General features: G+C 37.3%; 1 protein-coding gene and 1 long non-coding RNA gene across 2 annotated transcripts in view; both read right to left on the reverse strand.

The window, feature by feature from the left end:
* LOC102803997 (very-long-chain 3-oxoacyl-CoA reductase-like) overlaps positions 1-24,406 on the reverse strand; it is a 53,834-nt gene that overhangs the window by 9,446 nt on the left and 19,982 nt on the right. Inside the window, exons 2-5 of the mRNA XM_085500955.1 lie at positions 13,116-13,238; positions 6,252-6,424; positions 6,029-6,108; positions 5,795-5,876 (exon numbers count right to left, since the gene is read on the reverse strand). Coding sequence (XP_085357081.1) covers positions 5,795-5,876; positions 6,029-6,108; positions 6,252-6,424; positions 13,116-13,238 — 458 coding nt within the window. The remainder of the gene's footprint in view (positions 1-5,794; positions 5,877-6,028; positions 6,109-6,251; positions 6,425-13,115; positions 13,239-24,406) is intronic.
* Positions 21,914-23,110, reverse strand: LOC146740175 (uncharacterized). The gene is made up of 2 exons (XR_014929948.1): positions 22,576-23,110; positions 21,914-22,087 (listed from the first exon to the last, which is right to left on the reverse strand). It is a non-coding gene; the product is annotated as an uncharacterized LOC146740175 (long non-coding RNA).

The raw sequence follows: 24,406 nt of genomic DNA on the forward strand, positions 1-24,406 counted from the left end.
ATCATGATTATTGAAAAGGTTATTGAATGACTCTGACAGTGGATAAATGTAAATAGAGCTAAATGAACAAATCTAACAAAATCTATGCAAGGTATACAAACAAAGTGATTGTGTTTCAAGAAAAAGTCGAAAATAGCATAAAATGACGCAACATAAAATGAACAAATCAGACGAAAATCTAAATTACGAAGCATTCGGGCTACCGGTTTTGGAGAAATCAAAAATTACATTTTTGACCAAAAATTCGCCAAAAAATAGAGAATTGAAGATATGCTCATGAAATGAACCAATCTAGTAGAGGTCCACCCAAAGTATATACTAAATATTGAAGCATTCGAGCTAGTCTGTGCATAGTCTATTCACTATGTTATTGTAACATTGCATAATAATAGTCTGATTAACTAGCATAGCACTACTTAGAAAAACAAACAAAAAAACAAGCCGGTAGGCTGGTTGGCGATCCGCTCCGCTCAAAAACAAGCTCCATGTTTTTGGCTGTTTCCATGGTGTGATATAAACGTGAAGCTAACGTCGGTTTATAACTAATACGAAGTTCGCAAACACCATTCAGTTTTTGGAAGTCACTTAGTTTATTACTAGGACCACAATCACTCTCCTAGTCGAGTGACTGTGCTAGGACGTATTCTGCTGTTACATTTATTATTTCCAACCGTTTTGCGATAGCATTTTCTAGAATGAAGCGTTTCCTGTAAATGCTGGAAAGCGAAATAATGAAATAACGAGATGATAAATATTTACCTAAATTGCAGTGTGTTGACCTTCATAACAATATACTTCATAATGCAAAACACTAGTCACAGTGAGTAATTTAAATATACGACTCCTAATCGAAAAATATGACCACAGTCCAGAATTTCAGACGGATATTAAGCAACCTAAGAGCATATCAGAAGCATTTACTCTAAAATATAAAAAAAGAACTGCAGTCAAAAGTCAAGAATGCCAGCAAATAAAGGACTCTGTCCCACAATCCTTTGTGCGCGTTATTACGGACATGCGCAAAAAACTGTACCACGCTTGTCAAATCTGGGTCAAATATACAGTACGCTACTTTCTTGCCACAGATTGTTTAGTAGTGGAGTGTTCGGTGACCATTGAATTAGCCCGTGATTCATATTTTATGTGTATTAATTTATTCATCAATTTTCGTGACTGACAGTACTGCCCAAATTTTAGTCAAAAAACGCAACTGGTGAAACAGAAGAGCATCGCCAGGCGATGGACGCAGGGCTCTTTGGCAACGACCGCATAGAGGTCAAAATACGCGTTCTATTTTTACGCGTTAAATTTGGCTCTTCCCTTTCGCCCCCTCCGGAATGTTCTACTTTTACAGCCTAATAGCAGGTTTTTCGAAAAACGTCTAAAAAACACAAGAATTAGTAGAAATGTTCCTGTTTTGGGCGGATTATTGATAGAGAATAATGTCTTTATTACAAAAATGCTGAAAAACCGTGAGTTGTTGCCTTAGTTATTTTTTTATTGGCGAAAAACTGCGAACTCGGCAAATTTGGTTGCACAACTTCCCTTTATCATATACACCCAGCGACACCGATGCCAGCTGACTGTGTACAAAACTGGTAGGAGGTAATACATTTGGGGCGAAAGTATTCAAAAATCAGTTTTTGGATGTTGCAATGGCAGTGGTGGGCCAGGATTTTTTTCCAATTAGTGACGGCACGACCTACCTGTGAAGTATGAACAAAACCAGCCGAGCCGTTGCTGGTGAAAAGTTACCCCAACTTTGGGGTCAAATTTCTCGGTAATGAAAACAGATATCAAAAATTCAAATGGTAACTTTGTGCCCACACTCAAGCTGAGTAGAATGAGCTATGTTTGAAGTATTTTATCCCAAATTTGTAGGAGGAGATACATTTGGCGTGAAGCTATCCAAAAATCAGTTTTTTGGCTGTTGCTATGGCAACGGTGGGCCAAAAAAATTTTCCAGATTTTTCCTTATAACTAGGGTTAAGGTGTGACCTACCTGCCAAGTTTGAACGAAATCGGCCAAGCCAAAAAAATCACAGAAGAAATAATACGTGAACACTGGAACACTGGAAATGTACACACACAGACACACACACACACAAAACGACAAAAGTGATTATAAGGGCAATCCTAGCGGAGCGGATCGCCAACATATTTTTGTACCAACGTCATACAATAGGATTTAATACAAAAATTAAACCAAAAACATTTTGGTGTAAAAACAAACTTTCAATCTAATGTTTTTGTTTTAATCAACTGTAAATTACAACCTACCAGTAACTTTATGAGAAATGAGTTTTTATAATTTTAGTCTGACATTCAACATTCTAACATTTAGGTCGAGTATTTTCAGTCAGTTGAGTTTTAAAATGCATTAAAATTCTGTAATAGTTGACAAACTAAAAAAAAAATACAATGTATTATCATGTTTCAAAATTACAGTTTTCAAAAAGTAGAATCTACTGACTTCTAATAAAATAATTATTTTGTCACACTGCATGATGGATACTGAAGACAAAAGTCACAGGAAGTACACATGCTGCCATGCTGAGTTGTTTTTTCAGGGAGCTTTCTTCTGCAGCTCCGGGTTTTCAAAATTCTGGAATCTTTTTTTGTTTGCATCATGCCTTTTATTGATGGTGATGTTCTGTGTTCGACATTGTAAACATCTCAAACAAATCGTAAACGCTGAATTTAAAATTGCATTTCATATAACCGACAATAATATCGATGGATAACAACAATACCTTTTAATGAGAGAATCAGTTAGTCATTCGATAGATTTATTTCGGACACCAAGAGACAACAAGATGGTGGAGCAACAGCAAAGGTGACAGATTGAATTGAATCGACATGTCTGGATGTAGGGATAATGATGATCACCTTTACATTTCCTACAGGTGAAGCGTGAACGGCACTGTTTTACACTATGCTTGCCTAAACAATTAAAACAGAGTTTATTACGTCTGACAATGTCTAAGCGGGATTCGCGTGTACTTACTGTTTGGCAATCATTCGACGAATGCCGGCTGCAGTAGCTGCAGGGTCGCGGAATAAATTGTGATTTCGCTGATCGAGTTGCAGATTTACTGTAAGTGTTGTTGTGGGAGGCGGTGAATTTGATCTATGGTTGGCGGTCGTCGCTGGTGGGTTAGAAGGACTGTGTTGAGTCGAACCGTGAAACGTGAATATTTCATGGCGGTTGTTTTGAATGGCCTGCGTCCCCATGTTGAATGCTGCGACTGATGAGGGGTATGTGTCCGGGTTGAGAATATTGTTTTCATGTCCGACGTTGAGAACACTTATTTCTTGAAGCATGCATTTACTTAGCGTGGCTAATGTCCAGTCCTTGTTACCGTTTGAGCGTATCAGTTGTTGTTGAAAATTAAGCGGTAGTTTTGACAACAACATCAGGATTTTAAAGCTCGTACAGTTGTTTCTAATGCGTCATGAAATTCCCATAAACTTGTTGCATTGTAATTCAGTGGTGGTTGGGAGGTACGTGAACTTTTGGATATCGAATATAAGAGGGTCGTTGTGGACAGCGGCTTTGAAATTATCAACGAATTCAGCCCAAGTGAGTAGATCGCTGTGAAAAGTGGGTATTTCTAAATGTTGAAGACGGAAGACGAACTGACTTGTAGTGGGTTTGTTGATCCGGTTGTAGGGCGGCCATTTTGTGATCGAGCGGTGCTTGTTGGATGACTGGTTGTTGAAATCGAATAGTCTGGGATTCTTCGACAAACATCGAAAGTCGAGCGAAGCGGGCGAGTATTTCGACTTCATATGACTCAGTCTCGGTAAATTCGGCGTGGTCTTCATCGTAATGATCAATGACTTGTTGGTCCGTGTTGACTAGCGCTGATAGCCAGTTGTTGACAGCTAATTTCCGTGCGAGTATTTCCCGGCACGCAGCGTTTTTGTCATTGGCATCGGGGTACTGCGTGATTAGCGGGCGAGTATTTCGACTTCATATGACTCAGTCTCGGTAAATTCGGCGTGGTCTTCATCGTAATGATCAATGACTTGTTGGTCCGTGTTGACTAGCGATGATAGCCAGTTGTTGACAGCTAATTTCCGTGCGAGTATTTCCCGGCACGCAGCGTTTTTGTCATTGGCATCGGGGTACTGCGTGATTAGCTCTTCAATCGGTGTGAGGACGGGTTGTAGTTGTGCCCTTGCTTTGTTCCTCCATTGAATTAGTTGCGTTGCTCTTGGCATAACGATGATTAACTTGAAAGTTGGGATGAATTGTGGATCTTCCCTGGAAGTTGACTGGTAGATGAATCAATCGACTCACAGAATCCTGGTTTCTCGGCACCAATTTTGTGGGGATAGCCAAGAAGATCCACATGTGCGACCGCAACGTTCCACCATTTTAAATTTCGTTATAACGAGTGCATTGTGGGAGAAATATTAACTGCGCATGTGCACAAGTAGAGCGCTGCTGATTGCGCTAAGCATTCTGGGTAATTCCATTAGAAAACGTGGGGAAGGTTTTAAATCAATGTATCAAGAAAGAAAGAATGCACCCATTGACTGCCTAAATAAACTTTATTCTCTTGAAAACATACAGATATATCACAAATAGCTAACCTAGAATCAGTGAATGGCATCCTTATTCATGGATTTTGTAATTTTTGGACGACAGACACCTCGCCATGGTTACCCATCCCCCTCGTCACAGACGGAAATGGCAAACTCGCTTCCCCCTGCTCCTTCAAGAGCAGGCCGCTACCCTTCCCTGCCCCAGAAGAGTAGGGGCACCTGCCTCCTGGCTGCTTCTGCCCAGTGACTTGATCAGTTTGTCAGCGAAAACAGTATCCCGCTGCACAGAGGTAGCCCCTGCCAAGAGAGCCAGATGACACTGTAGGATATCACAAACTCCAAAAAGTTAATGGGTTGGAACTCTGCTCTCATGGCATGGTGGAATGTTTCTGACTAAGATGCTGAAAAACTCCACGGCATAATGACCATCCCCCTTTACCTGTCCCGTCTAACAAAGGTTCAGGGTACCTGGGTCGGGGGAAGGAACTGAGGGATCAGGTCAAGGGCGTGAGGTCCGGCTCCAGGCTCTGCTGGTTCCAGTACCAGACACCACACCAATTGGATAGTGTTTGGTCTAGCAGAAAGAGTTAGCCATAAGGTTACCAGAACCTGGGGTTTATACCAATGCCCGCTGTCTGTGCACCCTCCACCACATTCAACAGTCTGTCGGACCAGGGGAGCTGCACAGGCGATGTTGCCTTTAATCCCGCAGTCTGGATTCCTGTAACAGATGAGGCTATCGAGAGTGACTGCTTCAGGATCAAGGGTGGGGGTATGAAAATCGGATCACTAGGACCGATGACTTCCCGCATCACCCCCACGGCATCGTACACAGAGTCGTTCCGGAGAACGGATTCCGAGGCACAACTCAAGGTTGCACCTGAGGATTCAGACATCACCGAACCCACCTGGGGTCTCTTCACTATAAGAAAGTGGGCAAGGGCGTGACCGATCAAACCTCTAATAGCCAGGTTGGTCCCCTCTGGGAACGCCTGCGGGTCATCTGACAGTTCCTGGTACTGACAGGATGCAGGGGAGATACAAGACCCACATTCTGCCTGCTTGGTCCACCTCCATATCAGAGGCCTGACCGCCAGCAGCAGCTTCTTCTTTTCTTCTTGTTGGCCATTTTTAGCTGCATTCATATCCCATTATGACACAGTAGTGCCCCAGGAATAGTAGTAGTAGCCCAGGAATCTGCATTCATATCCACTATGAAATGATACAGTAAGGCTAATACCTTGGTGGATGAATAAACCATCATCAGTGGTACCGGAACTCTTCCCGCAGATGAAGATATGTTGATAATAACGCCTTTTTTTCTGTAATATGGAATACCAAATAATTAGGATTAGATATTTGTCATGCTGCTTCATGTGCGCCCTCACTAGCAATGAGTTCACTATAACACATGCCTCGAAAATTCCAAGATTTACACAAATTTTGTGCAGTGCTCAGATTAGCTAACACTTACCTGCCAACCATACATGGCAACACCAGTTGGGTCATTTTAGTAGCTGCCAAAACATTGACATTTACAATATCAGTCACTTTCTGTAGAAAATAGAATAGAAAATACATTTCTCTATCGTGTTGATAAACATTGATTTTCCCACAATCCAAAATGCTCTTCTAATGAAAATCATGAGTATGAGAGTTACAATGAATGCAATGTGCAATAAGTAGATAATAAGTACCTTAGTTAAGTCCTCAATTTCAAGAAATTCAAATACAGACATCCCTATACCAACGTTATTAACTAAAACACCAATGTCTAAGTCTTTCAGCTGAGTTTTTATATCTTGATAGATTTCATAACCGCCAGTAAAATCGACAACGATAATTTTGGTTTTGACATGGTAACTGGACTCTGCAACAAACAAAATTGACTAATGGTGTTAGTGAAAGAATGACATTTTTACTTCATAATGACCGTGTACATGAATGTGCAGAATTCTAAAACACAATGTTTAGATATTTCTAGTTTAAGGTAGAGATGCAGTTTATTTGGCTTGCTTTTTAATTGAGTAATTGGACAATGAAAATGGTATTATATATCCAACATGTTGTATATTTTCTGAAAGCTTATTATACAAACTTGTCTTTATTTTAAATATCCAGAATGCGTTTTTGATTTTGGGTCAAAAATATGCTTTTTTGGACAAAAGTGGTTTAAAAAAAATTAGCTTAAAAACTTCAAGTCCATTTGTGGGTAAAATTACATCACTGGATACCTTGGTATACTACTAATTCAAATGCGTCCACTAATCTCTCTAACGACTTTCAAAGTCGCACAGCATAACCTCAAAGTTCACTCTTTTCTATTTTTGCATAATTTATTTATCCATGTTAATTGCGGACTTGTTATTTTTGTTCCACTCGCCGTAATAAACTGTCCGGACGCATTGTGAAGGGGGAACACCTTGTCAATAATGTGTGACAATTTCGAGGCAAATGGCCAAAGCGTCTATCAGCTATTTTAATTTAAAACCCAAGAATTCACCAAAAATAGAAGACGAGAAAAAGGCTAATTTGCATATTTGCGCGTTAAACCGGGCATTACTGCTTTGTCATACTATCTAGACTATTGAAATTGAAAGTTGACGTATAGACATAGACATTTTATGTAAAATCGTTAGACCAGAACAACTGCTCTTGAATATATAAATCAGAAACACGTCATTCATACCAGTGTTTTGATGGGGTCGGTAAAAACACGTGGCAATGCCCAGTAAATATGACGTCATCTCATGAATTATTAAACAGGGGGCGGTCCTAGGAAGGTGACCTTTTATCACGATCAAAACGTCATGGCTTCTCTTCGATGTATTTTCAATAAAAAATCTACGAGTATTTCAGAGCCTATGGTTTACCGTGAAGAGTACAAAGTGGGATATTAAATTATTTATCCTTGATGATTTTTATGTAGTATTGAGAACCAACTCCAGGAAGCGAACGCACAATAATGAATAATCGCGTAATCCTAGAATCGAAACGCGAGGCACAGAAGTTGTGTTCATCGTTTCCAATCCCATTTTTCCCACTGCAACATATTTGTTAAAAGAAATATTTGAATTATGTTCGTTTTTTAAGGAGGCATTTTTTTTTTATTTTTCCGATTTTGGCAACGCCTTATTCAGGGATTTTCTAAGACAGACGCAGACAATCAGCTCACGGATGTACGTACAAAACATGCTGTTGTACTACCGGCGACGGTCGCCTGCAAGAAGAGAGCTCCAGCTCCTGACGTAAAAGTTTTAAAATTTCGACCGTTTTTAATTAATTAGTGTTGGAAATCTGACATGTTTTAAGAGTGCAAAATTAAGGTGCATTTTCGAGCGGTCGAATTTTTCAGAATAGAAATCGGCAAATGAAAAAAATAGGAGTGCTAAACAGTGTGCTTCGTTAGTTTAAAAAAAATGAAATGTCCGTCAAATTTACGTAAACTTCCCCATTTTTCACGGAAAAAGCAAAGGTCGTGGCCGTGTTGCAGGCTAAAAAACTCAAAAATCAAAACAAAATCATCAATCAGTAAGTATTATGACAAGGAAAGCAAAACATCAGACGCGGAGAAGCGGTGAGCGCGTCAAAAGAGTTGTTACCGTAATGTATCAAGTTACCTCTCTCTGTGATTTATTTTTCATTGAAATTATTTGGTTGTTTTCAATTAATTTTAGCGTACCTCTGCAATTTATTTTAGCATTGTCAGTTGTTTGCTTCATTGAATTAAACTGAGTTCGTCCGGTTGCAAACAAAGCTATCTCGCACCACCTAGCAAAACTTGCGAATGATCGTAGTAGAGGTATCCATTGGACAAAAGATACACAAAAGTTTGTATCTCCCCGACCCAGTGCAATATATCCGGTTAGAATCAAAGCTCACGTGTCCCTTATTTGAGGGACCAGATTCTGCCGTAAATTCGGGATGGGATTTAGAAAAAAAATAAAATGGGACTTTTAAGGTGTATTTTGGCGTCATTTTCGGATATTTCAATAATTCCTGATGCCTAAAATAGAGTCTAAGTTTTACCGTAGTCCAGTCATTGACGCCTATTCAAGAGTATGATGTTTATTGTGACTAGCGTGAATGGGTAAAGCTTCGTTTCGACAATGAGCAGTTATCACTGTAAACAATGTTAAATTATTCTTCACATGCTCAGTTTATTTTTTGAGAACAATTATTTAAAAATATCATCTCTCAGTCAATGAGAAACTCGGATTCATGCCTTCAAGGAAAGTCATGTTTGGACGCTCACATCAATTTTGTTTTTCGTTCGGTGAGCTGCCTTCAGTGTAGCTTTTGCCTCTTCCGACATAGAAATCATCTGAATCTTCTTTCTACCTCTCTTTCTTTTCACACCACGCATAATGTAATAATAAAAATTAGGAAAAAACACTGAGGAAATATAATGTTTGGTTTGCTACATCTTGAATTTTCAAGGTGAATGTTCCGGCGAAGCACTCCACTATGGAAGGAGAAATGTTCGAACGGAGCAACACCGTGCAGGCGGACGATGGTTTGCTAGCGAGCGAGAACTGATTTGAGAATAATTGCACATGCGCGTGAATTGACCCGTACAATCTCGATTTGCATATTGTCAATCAAAGGTCCTGTTATTTGGTTACTCATGCAAATTAGGCAATTGGACATAAACATTGTCACGTGTGTGTGTTTTTTATTTTTAACCAGAAAATAAGCAGCAATTTTAACGGTGTTCCAATAAGAATTCATTGGTCAAATTTTCACAGAATGTTCTTTAGATAAAAATCTATATAAAAAACGAAAAAAACTATTTTTGATTGAAATTCACAAATAAACTGCATCTCTACCTTAAAACAATAAGCTAACAAATGTTCAAGAACATATATATTAAATTGTCTGAAAATTACCTAGGACAACATATATTTTGAGAGAAATAATGTCTGAAAAATTGTTTCCATAAATTTTCCATGTTGAATTACTATTTCATCAACAAATAATATTCATCAGAATTCCCAAATAAAATCACAACTATATATCCATATATAGCTATTTTTAGTCCCTATAAAGCCTGAAAAGAAAGGAAAGGAGTACTAGAATTACATGTACTTTCTTTCTCATTTTCAAGTTGCTGTAAGTTATCTCTCACATTTTCTCAGGGACTTTGCAGCAGATGTCAATGTAACTTGGCAGGTTGATGAACAAGTCTGTGTTACATATGCAGGTAACTTTTTTTCCAGATCTGAAAATCCTAAGTGGGTCTTTTTCAAGATTTTCATCCAAAATTACCTCTCTCTATTACACTGACAGAGCAACTGAGCATGCTCAGAATAATTGATTCTGTTAAATTCAGATTTATGAATTGCTGATTTCTGATTCACAAGTTTTACCTAATGTATTTGAACCTACCTAAATGAAACAGAAACTCATTTTGCACTATATATCAAAAATACAGAGCTGTCACTAAGAAACCAAATATTCACAAATTGTATGTATGAATTGCCTTATAATCATAAATTTTAAAATTGTACTGTTTAAAATAATGAAAACTTTTTATTTCAAAAAACATGAGTAATGTAGCCTTTATATGTGCAGTTTTTAAGTAATGAAATCCTGGATTTTTTGAACATTTTCTAACAACAAAAATGTCGAAGTTGTAAAGCAGAGAAACCTGTGAATGTGTGTTATAGAAGTACTTGCAAAGTATAATGAAGACAAGCTTTCTAACCTTGGATTTTCTACCAACAAGAAATTGTAAGAAAAATATTTGTATTATTCTCTATGAGATTGTTATTTATGATTGAATAATTTGTGCATTATAGGTAATAAAATGTAGTTTACGATTCCCAGAGTTAAATCATGATATTTGGGTACTGTATGAATTGAACCTCGTTTTCAAATGTTGCCTGAATAGTCAATTGAATCCAAGCTAAATACGAATCTGGAAGTCATGCTGTATTACCATGCTAGTTTAATCTGCATTTAGCAGAGTGTTGTTTCATTGCATCTACTAGGTTTTTTTCAGCACTCAGTGGTTGGATTGCAGGAGCTTCAAAGTCGTCGTAAGTGTACAAAGGTAGGTTCTTTATTTTGATTAACATTGAATGTGTTGGGCATGTACATTGATGGATGTGCTTAGTGATGTGAATTGTAATGTTGATCACCATTTTTATATTCAGGTGAATAGCCAGAAAATAAAAATATAAACGCTAGTTTGTAAAGAGACTCGCATGTTATTAAATTATTTTACACGATTAATTGTAGAGGTCGAAATTTGACGTTTTATTATCTTCGCAATAAAAAGACTAGAATCGATCGACATAAACTTCTATCTTACCGTTTAAATGACTATTCTGTGTTGTATCGATGTTGTATTTTTCACACTACTTTCAAAATGGAGGGCGTATGTCCCGGTGTTGTGAATGAAGTTATTCTTTTTTTTCATGTAACACCACCCAATATAGTGATCAAATGATACCGTTGGATCAATAAATACCTATTGTCATAATTGAACAAGGTATTTTAGAGTGATTGTCTTGAATGTCTCCAAAACAGTGGTGTTCCAATGCAAGGTCGCTATTATTACTAGTTGTCCCGATCGAATACAAAGCTACTGTGATTGCATAGCGATGCCTATAGGGCTATTGTCTATTACCGGATTCTGCCGTAAATTCTCCCTGGGCTGGTTGAGTTTTTAAAAAAAATTAAATGGGACCAAGAAAAATCACTCAGGGCGATTTTTAAAGTTGTTCTTTAAATATTTTGACGTCATTTTTCAGACATTTCAATCTTTCCTGATGCCTAAAATAGTCTATTTTTTATTTCAAGCTTTGTTTCGACAATGAGCTGTTATCACTGTAAAATGTTAAATTATTCTTCTAATGCTCAGTTTAGCATTTGAAAACAACCCATCAAAATCCAAGCCAAAATATCATACTGTTTTTTGTATGTTATTATAATCACTACTGGGTAATAATCAACAATTGGGAAATGCAGCTTGACCGGTTTGCGCAACCGTGACTATTTGCTGCTACGCAATGCAATTGTGTTTACAATATACTTTCGTTACCAGTGAGAAAAAAATTATTTGACGTACCATGTCTGTTAATTTGATTTTTTTGGAGAAAACTGACACTGGGTGTAATGAAATTTTAGGCGGTCTACTTTTTAATTCAGCAAAACAAAACTTGTATCAAATTTTAGGTTAGCTTCTGCAATAGTTTGTGTCGTCTCAGGTGGCCCAACTGTCGATGCTGTAGTCGGCGTAGTTGAATTTTGTCAATGAAAATAGAAGTCCCCAAAAATACTTGCTGATCATTTTATGAAATTTTGAACCCAAAATAAGCGCCCACTAGCCAATTTTTTGGATGGGCGAATTTACGACAAAATCCGGTAGTTTGCCTGATCAACACAGCTTTATAAGTAGGACTGATATTGAATCACGAAGAGTAAAATCTTGTAATACTAATCTCTAGAACCACTCAGATTCGTTTATATGTCTTATGAACCCACATGTGCTATAGCTATATTCTACTCATTTTAAACTATCTTTTTTATTACAGTGGTGCTGTGAACCTTTTATAGTGGTGCCTTAATTTCGCAGGGCAATTTTTTCTGGGTTCCTACAACATGAAGTATCAGAGACTTTATTGAAATGTTGTACACAAATTCCATAAAATCCTGAACATTTCTAGCAGTGAAAATTAAATGATTTACAGTATTTTATACCCATTAATAATGATTGAAATGCAATAATATCACTGCACTAAAAAGACTTCAAACAATTATTGTTACTTCTCCATTGAAGGTTATGAGCAGACCAACCTTTATCACTACTGGCTTTCTTAATTATTACATGTACTTGCTCTGAAAACATAGCCTTTACAATTGTTTAAATTAACAGATGTTCTATGTACAGTGAATACAGTTTAACTAATAAACCTTACTCCGTTAATAACAAATTGTATTTGACAACATGAGAATGATTCTGATGTCCAGTAGTGAAGTTGAAACAAACCCAGGTTCTGGTAATATACTAAGACCTGAATTAACAAAGAAGTCATGTACATCAAGGTTTACTCATTTATGAATGCAGTTTCTTGAACAAGTATACATGTATGACAAATAATTTTGTTGCACTTGTGTACTCTGAGATTCTGAACATGAGTCAGTGAAAGTTTTTAGTTGTCAGTGCAAAACTTGATTATAGGAAATCACTTTATGATGAGTTGTATCCACAAAGAGTACATATTCATTCACCTGTTTGCAGATGTTCCTTGTACTACTTTATAATCAAATAACGGGGACTGTCTCTCCAAATGTTACTAGGCAACAAGTTTGGGTTATGAGGAGCCATAGCAACCAAATGGCTCAAAAATCATCATTTTCATGATTAACTGATCTTTTTGTTCCTAAAAATATTTTTTTTTATAAAAGCACATTGTAAAGATGATGGAAATTTGATTATCTGCATTGTTGGTCACTATAGCAACTACCTTATGGTTTGTGTATGCAACACAGAATATGATGTCCCATAATTGTATGGTGCATCTCTGAGATTGACACTTTTCCATTTAACTCACCTATTTCTTTAGCTACTTTCAGTAACTTTTCTTTAGAGCGACTCAATAAAGCAATATTCACACCATGCTCTGCTAGTTGTCTTGCATACTCCTTACCAATACCATTTGTACAACCAGTCACAACTAAAAAAATTAAAAATAATTAATATAAATATTAAAAATTAAAAACATTATTTGGTCATTGCATGTGTCATTTCAAAAGGGGCCACTCAAAAGGGGTGAGTTACAGTCACAATTTAGAAAAAAAAGAAAAGATGCTTAACTTACCATTCTTTCAACATCTAAGCAACAATTTGTTTAAGCCAAACCCTTCTATTAGTTGAACAACCTGATTTTCGATAAAACAACATTTCTACAATTCAATCACCATTATTGACATGTATAATCATGTTAACACTGACAGAAGCATACTGCAATAATTCATCTATCCCAATTTTTTTTTGCTTCTAATAATTTAGCCATTTCAAAGACATGATCTGATCATGAATTAATATACTCAATATGTGTGACCATTATAACACTACAGTGACTTTCTCACAGAAAGATTTTAGTTTGTATGACGATAATAAAACTGTTTATTCTATGAAATTCAGTGTAGCTATATAGTGATTGATGGAGTCAGTGTAGCTGTATAGTAGTGGATGGAGTCAGTGTAGCTGTATAGCAGTGGATGGAGTTAGTGTACTAGTAGCTGTATAGTGGTGGTTTTAGTGAGTGTAGGTGTATAGCAGTGGCTGGAGTCAGTGTACTAGTAGCTGTATAGCAGTGGCAGGAGTCAGTGTAGCTGTATAGCAGTGGCTGGAGTTAGTGTAGCTGTATTGTGGTGGCTAGAGTCAGTGTAGCTGTATAGCAGTGGCTGGAGTTAGTGTAGCTGTATTGTGGTGGCTAGAGTCAGTGTAGCTGTATAGCAGTGGCTGGAGTCAGTGCAGCTGTATAGCAGTGGCTGGAGTTAGTGTAGCTGTATTGTGGTGGCTAGAGTCAGTGTAGCTGTATAGCAGTGGCTGGAGTTAGTGTAGCTGTATAGCAGTGGCAGGAGTCAGTATACTAGTAGCTGTATAGTGGTGGTTTTAGTGAGTGTAGGTGTATAGCAGTGGCTGGAGTTAGTGTAGCTGTATTGTGGTGGCTAGAGTCAGTGTAACTGTATAGCAGTGGCTGGAGTTAGTGTAGCTGTATTGTGGTGGCTAGTGTCAGTGTAGCTGTATAGCAGTGGCTGGAGTTAGTGTAGCTGTATTGTGGTGGCTAGAGTCGGTGTAGCTGTATAGCAGTGGCAGGAGTCAGTGTACTAGTAGCTGTATTGTGGTGGTTTTAGTGAGTGTAGGTGTATAGCAGTGGCTGGAGTTAGTGTAGCTGTATTGTGGTGGCTAGAGTCAGTGTAGCTGTATTGTGGTGGCTGGAGTTAGTGTAGCTGTATTGTGGAGGCTAGAGTCAGTGTAACTGTATAGCAGTGGCTGGAGTTAGTGTAGCTGTATTGTGGTGGCTAGAGTCGGTGTAGCTGTATAGTGATGGCCGGAGCCAGTGTAGCTGTATAGCAGTGGCTGGAGTTAGTGTAGCTGTATTGTGGTGGCTAGAGTCAGTGTAACTGTATAGCAGTGGCTGGAGTCAGTGTAGCTGTATAGCAGTGGCTGGAGTTAGTGTAGCTGTATTGTGGAGGCTAGAGTCAGTGTAACTGTATAGCAGTGGCTGGAGTCAGTGTAGCTGTATAGCAGTGGCTGGAGTTAGTGTAGCTGTATTGTGGTGGCTAGAGTCAGTGTAACTGTATAGTGATGGCCGGAGCCAGTGTAGCTGTATAGCAGTGGCTGGAGTTAGTGTAGCTGTATTGTGGTGGCTAGAGTCAGTGTAACTGTATAGTGATGGCCGGAGCCAGTGTAGCTGTATAGCAGTGGCTGGAGTTAGTGTAGCTGTATTGTGGAGGCTAGAGTCAGTGTAACTGTATAGCAGTGGCTGGAGTCAGTGTAGCTGTATAGCAGTGGCTGGAGTTAGTGTAGCTGTATTGTGGTGGCTAGAGTCAGTGTAACTGTATAGTGATGGCCGGAGCCAGTGTAGCTGTATAGCAGTGGCTGGAGTTAGTGTAGCTGTATTGTGGTGGCTAGAGTCAGTGTAACTGTATAGTGATGGCCGGAATCAGTGTAGCAGTAGTTGTAGTGTCGTGACATTTAACTTTATACTTATGAGCAATCTTGTAAGATCTGTACATGCACAGATAACAAATGTACGCAAGACGAACGTCAGCACAACATTTGTGAACGATAAGCTTTAGGATAAAACGCCATGGAGTGGCTGAAGTCAGTGTAGCAGTATAGCAGTGGATGTAGTCAGTGAAGCTGTATGGCAGTGGATGGAGTCAGTGTAGCTGTATGGCAGTGGTTGGAGTCAGTGTAGCTGTATAGCAGTGGATGGAGTCAGTGTAGCTGTATAGCAGTGGATGAAGTCAGTGTAGCTGTATAACAGTGGATGGAGTCAGTGTAGCTGTATAGCAGTGGATGGAGTCAGTGTAGCTGTATAGCAGTGGATGGAGTCAGTGTAGCTGTATAGTAGTGGATGGAGACAGTGTAGCTGTATAGCAGTGGATGGAGTCAGTGTAGCTGTATAGCAGTGGATGTAGTCAGTGTAGCTGTATAGCAGTGGATGGAGTAAGTGTAGCTGTATAGCAGTGGTTGGGGGTTAGTGTAGCTGTATAGTAGTGGATGGAGTAAGTGTAGCTGTATAGTAGTGGATGGAGTCAGTGTAGCTGTATAGCAGTGGATGGAGTCAGTGTAGCTGTATAGCAGTGGATGGAGTCAGTGTAGCTGTATAGCAGTGAATGGAGTCAGTGTAGCTGTATAGCAGTGGATGGAGTCAGTGTAGCTGTATAGCAGTGGATGGAGTCAGTGTAGCTGTATAGCAGTGGTTTGGGGTTAGTGTAGCTGTATAGCAGTGGATGGAGTCAGTGTAGCTGTATAACAGTGGATGGAGTCAGTGTAGCTGTATAGCAGTGGTTGGGGTTAGTGTAGCTGTATAGCAGTGGATGGAGTCAGTGTAGCTGTATAGCAGTGGATGGAGTCAGTGTAGCTGTATAGCAGTGGATGGAGTCAGTGTAGCTGTATAGCAGTGGATGGAGTCAGTGTAGTTGTATAGCAGTGGTTTGGGGTTAGTGTAGCTGTATAGCAGTGGCTGGAGTTAGTGTAGCTGTATAGCAGTGGATGGAGTCAGTGTAGCTGTATAGCAGTGGATGGAGTCAGTGTAGCTGTATAGCAGTGGTTTGGGGTTAGTGTAGCTGTATAGCAGTGGATGGAGTCAGTGTACCTGTATAGCAGTGGATGGAGTCAGTGTAGCTGTATAGCAGTGGTTGGGGTTAGTGTAGCTGTATAGCAGTGGATGGAGTCAGTGTAGCTGTATAGCAGTGGATGGAGTCAGTGTAGCTGTATAGCAGTGGTTTGGGGTTAGTGTAGCTGTATAGCAGTGGATGGAGTCAGTGTAGCTGTATAGCAGTGGATGGAGTCAGTGTAGCTGTATAGCAGTGGATAGAGTTAGTGTAGCTGTATAGCAGTGGATGGAGTCAGTGTAGCTGTATAGCAGTGGATGGAGTCAGTGTAGCTGTATAGCAGTGGTTTGGGGTTAGTGTAGCTGTATAGCAGTGGCTGGAGTTAGTGTAGCTGTATAGCAGTGGATGGAGTCAGTGTAGCTGTATAGCAGTGGATGGAGTCAGTGTAGCTGTATAGCAGTGGTTTGGGGTTAGTGTAGCTGTATAGCAGTGGCTGGAGTCAGTGTAGCTGTATAGCAGTGGATGGAGTCAGTGTAGCTGTATAGCAGTGGATGGAGTCAGTGTAGCTGTATAGCAGTGGATGGAGTCAGTGTAGCTGTATAGCAGTGGATGGAGTCAGTGTAGCTGTATAGCAGTGGATGGAGTCAGTGTAGCTGTATAGCAGTGGTTTGGGGTTAGTGTAGCTGTATAACAGTGGATGGAGTCAGTGTAGCTGTATAACAGTGGATGGAGTCAGTGTAGCTGTATAACAGTGGATGGAGTCAGTGTAGCTGTATAGCAGTCGTTGGTGTTAGTGTAGCTGTATAGCAGTGGATGGAGTCAGTGTAGCTGTATAGCAGTGGATGGAGTCAGTGTAGCTGTATAGCAGTGGTTTGGGGTTAGTGTAGCTGTATAGCAGTGGTTGGGGTTAGTGTAGCTGTATAGCAGTCGTTGGTGTTAGTGTAGCTGTATAGCAGTGGATGGAGTCAGTGTAGCTGTATAGCAGTGGATGGAGTCAGTGTAGCTGTATAGCAGTCGTTGGTGTTAGTGTAGCTGTATAGCAGTGGATGGAGTCAGTGTAGCTGTATAGCAGTGGATGGAGTCAGTGTAGCTGTATAGTAGTGGATGGAGTTAGTGTAGCTGTATAGCAGTGGTTGGGGTTAGTGTAGCTGTATAGCAGAGGTTGGGGGTTAGTGTAGCTGTATAGCAGTGGATGGAGTTAGTGTAGCTGTATAGCAGTGGTTTGGGGTTAGTGTAGCTGTATAGTGGTGGTCAGGGCCAGTGTTGCTGAAGTAGGTCCAATTAATGGAGGGATTATGGTAAGTGGGATATGACATAGGAAAGTAATGATCTACCCTAGATGAAATGTCATTACATGTGCAAATATTCAGTATTTTGTTCATTTTTTTTTAATCACAATACTTGCTTTAAGGTAGCGAGACTATTATTTGTGTTGAAAATTACGATTTCCACATTTATTTATTAATTGATGAAATTCACTATAAACTTTCATCTGACAAAGTCAACGTAACCTAGAATGCCATGTAAGTTGGTTAAAATGTAGATTTTCTGAAGGGAAGCAAGGCAGCTTCAGTAGTGTTTTCTAAAATCAACAACACAGGTTTAATTTGTGTGCCTATAAGTTTCAAAGATTAACTCTAGACAAAGCAATGTTAGGATGTGTTATTAGTAGCTATCTGACACACAATGAGTGTTTCCAAACATTTGAGTGGTTTGTCTTCGCCCCTGTTTATTTCACAGATTAGTCATTTGCATATGAATGTGTCAGACAAAGGTCACACAGCCACTGAAAAAAATCATTGATTTTAGTGTTTTCATTTGCCGATTTTATCGAACTATAGCTATCCCATTCCTTTATTTTTTTGGTTTCCAATAGCCTTACACATTTGGATGCCCCTACATATGTTAAAACAGACCTTGATCGGAAAACAAATCGTTTGTGTAGATAAACAAGCTTGAAAATCTTTGCTGTGACTTCATCGACGTTTTCTAGGAGTTTATGTTTTTCAAAATACAAGGTCTTTAACAAAAAATAACGTATATTTATTGTCGTCGGATTAACACCAAATTTTCACAGCTTTAAGGTAACAATGAGAGGAACTTGAATGTGTCCAGACAAACTATTTCATGGATTATTTACCAATGTGTTGTGGTTTGAGTTGGGGTCAATGCGACTAAAACAGAAATTAAAATTCAGGACACTACTTTTCAAAACGCGTTGCTTGAATAAAACTGCCCGGACACATTCAATTTACCAGACTATTGAACAACTAAGAAAAGTGAAAATAAAGCTTCTTATCACCAGCATAAATGCGTAATTATTTTTTTTACAAAAAAAGTAATTTTTCACTTTTCATTAAGTAACGCACCGTAGAATGCAGATACGGGCATGGCAAACACACCTTTGAAAAGCTTGAAGTCTGGCGATTCCAAAAATATATACTTTCCTGGGTCTATTTGTAGTTGTTTGGTCCCAATTAGAAGATGAAAACAAGTATGCAAATAATAGTCTCGCTACCTTAATTGTTTTTAGGTGTAATGTACTATGCAAGACCCTCCTCCCACCAACACACACACAAACAGATACCATTAACAGGTGACCATTAGAAACTCTGGGATTTGCAAAAAGATTCTACAACAAAGTACTACTTGTATATTTTTAGAAAAGAGAAAAAAAACATAGCTATTAAAACCTTGCCGCAAGGGAATAGATGATACAACTGGTTAAGTTGAGACCAGTGAATAGTGAAATTTTATAACATAATTTTCATTTCTTATTACCAATAATCACGCTAATGTATACATTTGGGGGGGGGGTGATTTTGTGATGTTCTGCTTCCATCGATTTTGTTGATTTTATTTTACTCCAGAATAGCTAAAATAATCATTAAGGTAATGTGAAATAGGAAATGGTTCACTATTACTAGAATATGTGATAGGAAGTTGTAAAACAATAAACAGTCTGACATTCTGATATGCACAGTGTTTTGATTTATATGTGTTATTATAGATACTTTTATACCCATAAATATACTTTGTTAAGTATTTACTGGCATATTATTACTGTTTACGTCACATTGTTCTAATATATCAAATATAATCACAAGAAACTCATGGGCATCATTTTTCCTAACAGGATTAAATAGTTCAGCACTTTTAATGTATTTCTGTAACCATGTTGCACTATTAAAACTGTTGATACCCAAATACATCTGGATTATAAATGATTCTCGTTCACATGACAAACAAGATGGTGTTTTATTTTTTCGCCATTGATGGGTTTTTGATTTGGTATGAATGTAGCTTGCAAATGCTAATACTTGTAACATTTTGATAACAAGGCCAAGGTTTTGTAATCCAGCACCGGGGAGTTCATTTATAACATCTAACCAATCAGTACTCACAATATTCTTTTGATACAGGTGAAACTGATTTGGTAATTGCCTTACATTTGAAGATATTTTTTTTTATTTGTTAGTCTGTCAGGTTTGTGTATTATTTAGTCCATAAAATTATCAACTTTATGGGTAACAACCTTCTACATGATTAGCTGACTGGGGAAAAAATTCAGTATTTACTTTTTGTTTACTGTACTGTTGAGGCTGTGACTCGCATGCTCTTATTTCAGCATGTATTATGATTTTGTTCACGTTTTATTCTAAATTCTTAATTCGAGGCATTCTAGGTAATAATATTATTGGAATGACACTTATATAATTGTGCAAAGTTACAGGTAACTTAATAGTCTGAAAATTAGCAAATACTGCTCAATGAACAATAACAACTACTATATATGCAAACTTATATAATTATCTTATGTGACTTAATAGGATATAACCCATTGTACAGTAATAACTTTGGAAAACCTATTGCACTGAAGAATACTGAATATGCTTTATAGCAACTTATAGTATAATTATTATATGTGAACTCTAGGATATAACTTATTGTAAATGTACAGTAGCAACTTTAGAAAACTTATTGCACTTAGTTCATAACTCACTGAACAATGAGGACTACCGGATTCTGCCGTAAATTCGCCCAGGGCCGTTAAACGGCAGTTCGGGTTTTTAAAAAAAATAAAATGGGACCAAGAAACCACCCAGGGTGATTTTTCGGCAGTTTTTTAAGGTGTTATTTTAATCTTTTCTGATGCCTAAAAATTTCGCCGTAGTCATTGACACCTATTCAAGAGTATTGATGTTTATTACGACTAGCGTGAATGGGTTAGCTTCGTTTCGACAATGAGCTGTTATTGCTGTAAATAATGTTAAATTATACTTTAAATGCTCAATTTATCTTTTGAAAACAACTAATTTTTTTTATTTAAAAACAAATCATGCCGTTTTCCAATCGAAATCCAAGCCAAAAGATCGTACAACAACATTGGCAAATCTCTTCCGCACTGAGTTCAATAACATTAACATAATTAAATGTTCAATGGTAATTTGAACACATCATCCATCCTTTTCATTGGTTAATTATCGATTTGACCTGTCAGGTCAAAGAACACCATCTCAGGTCAAACATGGTGGATATTCATTTCTACAGCATCGAGCGTTGAAAATGCGATCAAAATCATTCGCTTACAATGAAATAAGTTGAAATTTATTTGCATTTTATAACAATTCAACGAATTTTTTTTTTGCACGTTATTATAATCATTACTAGGTAGGTAATAATCAACAATTGTAAAACGCAGCATGACCGGATTGAGCTACCACCATGTGACGATCATTTGCTACTAAGAAATGCAGTTGCGTTTGTTGTTATTTGAAACTTTTAATTGGAATATACTTTCGATACTAATAAAATGAAAAAAAAAACAATTGTATTTGGTGCACGAGGTTCGTTAATATGATTTTTTTGGAGAAAGATGTGCGGTCTACTTTTTAATCCAGCTAGAAAAAAATGTATACAATTTTAGACTAGCTTTTGAAATAGTTTGTCGTTTTGGGTGGTCCAACTGCCGTGTTGAAAATCGGCGTAGGTGGATTTTTCAATGAAAATATAAGCCCCCCTAAAAAATATTTGATTTTTCGGATGGGCGAATTTACGGCAGAATCCGGTAGTACAACTGCTTACAGTAGAATATCATCTTATAATGTTTAACAAACTAAGTAAACTAAAAACTGACAAGGAGTTGTTGACAACTTTGACCAGATCTAATTACCATACAATGACTCCTCACAAAGATCAAACAGTAACTAAAGTATAAATATGTACCACAGGATAGAGGGACTCAATCTGATTAAAATCTGATGTAGTGTACGGGCTTTAATTATTTTGGCTATAAACTTGTTTTAATTTTATTTTTTTTACTTTTGTTATTAATGCCCTTTTATTTTATTATTTTACTTTGATTTTGATTTTTTTAATTCCGCCCTACCTACATCTGATCCGACGCCTATGTAAGTCCCGTTCAAATCTCGCGTAAGTAACAGCCAATCACAGTCCCCCTTTTATACAGGCTGTCGGTTGCTTACTTTTCAGTGTATACGGGCAATTCTTCTGTACATTTATATTTTGCCCACTTGAATAAACCATTAATAGAAAATTGCTAGTATATTTTTATTTGCAAAAGAAATTCCACAGCATTTTACAATTTTTGTCATTTCATTGAATATTTTTTTCACTTCCAACAAATGTGTACACTTCCAGATACATCTTCGCCAGCCAAGGTTCGTTCATTCAGTCATCGCTTCAATTTTACATCACTGAGCATAATTATCTAGAATGGAAGCAAAAAAAAAGTAAATCGTAATGATTAGAACACTGTAAACAGCTATAGTAAACAATGCAAACTGATTTTAAATTGTATAGCGGTCACCGGCCCACGGCATCGACGCAGAAAATTGGAGCAAAACAATATTTCCTGATCAATTGCGATGTGTTCCAAATAAAAAATATATTATTCCAGTCCAAATCAGCTCATTTACTTTAATAAAGTGTTATTGTATAATGTACAAAATGTTGATACAATTTGATGAATATTTACGGCTTCAATATCGTAGACGATTTTGGCCCGATCGTCAACAAAACATCACCCGTCTCCAGGGCAGGCGACTGGAAAAAGACACTGGTGTTCGGTCGAACCGGTGGAAACAAAATCGTCACTCCCAGAATAACTATGCAAAATAACGATCTAAAATCGAACCATTCGAGCCACAATATTAACATAAAAATGACTTTCGTTGCATTTGACAATGATAAACTTACCGAAAAGCCGTGTTTTTCTCGGTCGGTATAATCCGCCATTTTATTTGAGTGTGTTTGCCATCAGACTCTGCCCGGTGACGCCATCATGTGCGCTATAGAAGGAGGTCTGTGATTCGTTGACTAAAATCGTCGATAGTGGGTCTCGTTGAAATCTCGTTACATAGGCATCGGTTCAGATGTAGGTAGGGCGGAATTAAAAAAAATCACAAAATCAAAATCAAAGTAAAATAATAAAATAAAAGGGCATTAATAACAAAAGTAATAAAAAATAAAATTAAAATAAGTTTATAGCCAAAATAATTAAAGCCCGTACACTACATCAGATTTTAATCAGATTGAGAGGGACTGTGGTTGTACTAAGTTAACCTAATGCAGCTATTTGAGAAGATTACAGTGACTTCACACAAGGTCAAATATTAACTTATTTTATTTATTTTATTTATTTATTAACACACAACATCCCCCGGAGGGGATGAAAAGGGTTACAAATCAAATATTAGTAAAAGAAAAATAACTACATAAAAAGTAAGGGAACAAAAAACCATTAAAAAAAAGAAAGATAAATTTGTATACGAGGAATGTGTTACTGGCTTAGTTTATGTAGGTGCTGCTGTCTTGTATTAAAACAGTTTTTTAAATATTGCGCTAAAGGAATTAACATTTTCTCGTTACTTAGTAATGATATGAATTTTTTTCATTACTAAATTTGTCAAAATTTGGTATACATTTATTAGCTACAATGTAAAGTTTTAATCTTATTTCATTGTAATGAGGACAATTTATGACAAAATGTTGTTCATCTTCAACATGATCATTGTCGCACATATTGCAGACTCTGTCTTTAAAATCCAAACCTATATGCCGGCCTGTTTCAATTTTCAGACAGTGGTTGCCAAGTCTAAATTTTGTTAAGGATTTGCGAAGTTCATTGTTTTTCATAATTGTTAAGTAGTTTTCTTGTTCAATTTTGGTTTTAAAAAGTTTGTAGGTTCTTAGTTTATTTTTAGAATTTGATTTTTTCCTATTGTCATTATTTCATTTTTCCACTCAGTTGTAAACTCTTCTTTTAATTTCTCATCAATTGTTTTTAGTTTTGATAATGAGATAATATTTGTTTCATTTAAAAGATAAGAATGGTTTATATTTTTTAATATCAAATCAAGTCTTTTAAACCATTTACTTTTAATAATTTTATTGACATATTATGCTTCTTGAAGTAGAGTATTTGTGGAATTAGAGTAAAAACAAAGTCATTTTTTCTATAATGAACTTAAGATGGCACTGGTTCCAATAGGATGAAATGTATACGTAATCACAACAATGGAAAATTCCAAAGGATTTCAAAACATTAAAATTACTTTTCTTTAACTAAAAAAGCTTTCACAACAATTACGTTTTAACTGCAAAAATAATTACTCCATATATCATTATTATGCTTGTAAAGTGAACCAATATTGAACTTTGTTATCCTTATATTTTTGTTTATAACATATATAAATTTGAAACCAATCAAGTAAAAATTACTCGAGTTATCACGCCCACAAGAGATAACTAATCAGTAGCAGTCTCTCATTAATTATGCAAGCAAAATGCACCAACATCGAACTTGGCCATCTTTGTAGGCTTGTTTATAACATATATGGGCCTCCACATGGGTACAAAACGAAGTGCGAAGTACCCGTTTTAAAAGGTGTAAAAATCGAAGTGATGCTTTTTAAAAACTGTAAAAAAAACGAAGTGAAAATCTTATAAAAATTGTAAAAGTGACTTGTTTGAGTTATAGAAAGTGAATATCGATGTGATTATTTTATAAAATTAGGAAACTGAAGTG

Source organism: Saccoglossus kowalevskii, chromosome 7 (genome assembly GCF_978046115.1).
Source record: "Saccoglossus kowalevskii chromosome 7, keSacKowa6.1, whole genome shotgun sequence".
Lineage (NCBI taxonomy): Eukaryota > Metazoa > Hemichordata > Enteropneusta > Harrimaniidae > Saccoglossus > Saccoglossus kowalevskii.